This window comes from Uloborus diversus, chromosome 7 (genome assembly GCF_026930045.1).
Source record: "Uloborus diversus isolate 005 chromosome 7, Udiv.v.3.1, whole genome shotgun sequence".
NCBI classification, from domain to species: Eukaryota; Metazoa; Arthropoda; class Arachnida; order Araneae; family Uloboridae; genus Uloborus; species Uloborus diversus.
Genome location: NC_072737.1, coordinates 106,694,275 through 106,697,566, shown reverse-complemented (window position 1 = coordinate 106,697,566; position 3,292 = coordinate 106,694,275). Strand labels below are relative to the sequence as shown.

At 31.7% G+C, this 3,292-nt stretch overlaps 1 protein-coding gene across 1 annotated transcript; it reads left to right on the top strand.

Annotated features, from left to right (window-relative positions):
* The first annotated feature begins 434 nt into the window (after window positions 1-434).
* On the top strand, window positions 435-2,420 carry LOC129226404 (zinc finger protein 85-like). Its single transcript, XM_054861004.1, has one exon. It carries the CDS (start codon window positions 435-437, stop codon window positions 1,401-1,403), a length of 969 nt encoding a protein of 322 aa, XP_054716979.1. The 3' UTR covers window positions 1,404-2,420.
* Window positions 2,421-3,292: the final 872 nt, after the last annotated feature.

Sequence of the window (3,292 nt, the reverse complement as noted above, 5' to 3'; positions counted from 1 at the left end):
AAGAAAGTGATTTTTCGCATCATTTTGCAACCAAGCACAAGAAATTGAAATTGAATCAATGTCATTTGTGTTCTATGCAATTCACAGACTATTCGGAGGTGATTGAACACATTGCATGGCACAAAGGAGAAAAAATGCAGTTGACTCACAAAAACCTAGAAGTCTGTCATGTGTGTCATAGAAAATTTTCCAAAAAAGCTTTCCTTGAGAAACATTTTGGAACAGCTCATATAGGCCTCAGGGTGGACCAATGTCATTTGTGTTTCAAGAAAGTCTTGGATAATTCAATGATGTTGAAGCATGTTCAGTCACACAATAAAAACAAGATTAAATGTAAAAGATGTCCAAAATTATTTCTGTCGCAATCAAGCCTCCAGAAACATTGTGCGCAAGTTCATGCACAGAAAACAGCCTATTGTTGCAAAGTCTGCGATATGAAATTTAAAAGCATAAATTCGCTAAATATTCACAGCTTCACTCATGGAAAACGGAAAAAGCTCAGTTGTGAATTCTGTGCCGAAGTGTTTCCTAGCGAAAAACATCTGAAAGAGCACTTCAAATCGCATGGTATTCAAGTGCCCAAATATGTATGCCTCATTTGTGGGGTATCGTTCTGCAATTCTGCTAATGTTAGCCGCCACATGAAAAGTATCCACTTAAACTTTAAACAACATAAGTGTTCAAAGTGTGGACGTGAATATTCGCGGAGAGATCATCTTAAAATACATGAAAAGACACACTTAAGAGGAAGAAAGATCAAATGTAATATTTGCCCACAAACATTCAGGTATAAGAAAGAATTGGAAAATCATATTGCAGTTCATGATGAAGTTAAAAAATTTGAAAGCTCTTATACTACTAAAATGAAGCTAGTGCTTACTGACTGTATGTCAAACAAACATAACCCAAACCCTGATAAAACTTCAAATACAGATGTTGATACTCTGCCTGAGCCGTCAAAACCTAACACTTCCAACGAAGCAAAATTGAATCCCAGCGATAATATCTCAGAAACTGAAACCATGCGTAAAAGTAGTTCTGGAGCAAAGAGCAATTCACTACATGCTAAAAAAGAATCTGATGGTTTATTACCTAATAAAACTGTCAAGAAGAGTAAAATTACGAAAGAAAAGGAAGTAATGGAAGTGTTTGATTGTGAGCACTGTGAAAAGTGCTTTAAAACAGAAAATATTTTGATAAGGCACAAGCAAGTATGTCATCCAATTGAGATAGAGGATTATGTTTGCGATCAATGTGGTGAAACGTTTCTTGAAAGGTTCAATCTGGATGTTCATAAAATGTCTCATGACAGTACTGCATTGTTGCATAAATGTAAAAAATGTGATTCCAGTTTTGTTCGTAAATCACTTCTGACGAGTCATGTTAAAAAAGTTCATGAATAAAGTTGAATTTATATTCATCAGATTTGAAAAAGGCATTTGCTTTTTTGTTAAAAAATATTTGTTACTTCTCCGTTATTGGTAAGTCATTTGGCTTGGCAACTTGTTTGCTTTCAGCCTTGGCTAAAACTGAAAAATTACATTTACTTTGTTGCCATGCTTGACCCTCTTTTCCTAATTTTTACATATCAATGGAACTTTTAATGTTTATTTATGGCTTGTCATATTTATTTAGCTGATTATTATCATTTAAAGATGATTTGATGAGTTATTTTAATGGGATTTTGCATGTTATAGCTTGTTTCTTTTACTTCAAGAGTTATGCAGTGAAATCTCGTTAAGACAAACCCCCAAGGGACTGAAAATTTTGTTCCTTGTAATAGATTTCAAGAAATGTGGTAAAAATTAAATCAGGACTGAAGATTTTTTTGGTTCAAACGAATCTTTTACTTTTAACGGGATTACACTGTATTACTTTTAAATGGTTCATTTAATTATTTAGGGAATTACTTTTCGTTTTAATGGAACTGTTAGTCATGTTTCAAGGCTTGTTACACACAAAAGAATATACGGTATGACCAAGTAAATAATTTATATGTAACATTGGACAAACATGGCGACAAAATAAGTGAAATGAAAAATAATCCTAAAGATTAAAATTGCACCGTAACGTACCTATAATGAAGAAGAACCTACTGTATATATATAAGATATGCAATATACATACTATGTATTTGTTTTATACATATTTCTGAACTGAATTGTTAGAAAAATAATATTTTTTGCCTTTTTATTATGTATTAATTAAAATTTGATGTATAAAATTTTATAAGCTCTACTATGGAGTTTTAATCTTAAATTGCAAAATCAAACGATTTAAAATAAAATCTAAATCTGTTGATTGTTATTTACTGTTATTTTTTACTGCTTGCAGTAACTATTCTTTATGTTGTGTATGGTGAAACTTGAGTGCGGAATGAATTGTATTATATGTTGGTTGCTTTACTTGTAAGCATTAGTTAACTTACATTACTTTATTAGTTACAGTAGAACTTCGTTTATCTGTACTCCGTTCATAAGGATCAAGTTTCTAGAGTTTTTAAAAAGTTTTGTATATACACAAATAATAATTATCTTAGCAAACTATAAGTCCGGCAGACATTTATTTCTTATTTTGATTAAATTTTCAACCCTTAAATAGATCATGGAATAAAATATAGTTATCTAATAAACAACATGGTATACTTGGAGCATCAGTCAGACACTGCTGCAGCTGAACTATTCATGATAAAGTGTTTGTGAAACAGTCTGATGTAATTTGGTTACAAGCATACTATATATAAAAACATATATTTTTTTGCTTATTACCTTTATTATCCAGATTGCCTTTGGTCGCAGTTAGTTCGGATAAACAAGGTTGTACTGTACCTACAATTTACTAGTTAAATGCCATGTCCAGTGAATGTGCTTTTAATTGGTATGACTTTTTCATTGACTGCATGTATACATTTATCTGTTTACAATACTTGCATATATTTTCTTGTAATTTATCACTCCAGCTATTAATTTTGCTGGGAAATAAAATTTTTCTTATGAAATTTAGTGATGAAAAAACTGTCTAAAAATGCTAAGCATCGTCATAATTTTACTATATTTATTTAAAACCCAGTAGCAGATTTCTTTCAACAAACGACAAAGCAAACTGCCAAATTGAGTAAAGCGAATTTCACTAATCGTCGGCAATGATTTTTCCTCCATAAAACAGGTTTTTGGTTGCCAAGCAAGCCGTACTGTGCCGAACCTGTCAATGTGACGAGAAACTAGATATTTTACATCAACCCAGATAAAGGCAGCTAAGTATAAGCGCCATCTTAAATTCAACATGGTGTGTT

Coding starts and splice junctions, on each gene's coding strand:
- LOC129226404 (XM_054861004.1), top strand. CDS start 435: ATGAAATTTAAAAGCATAAATTCGCTAAATATTCACAGCTTCACTCAT.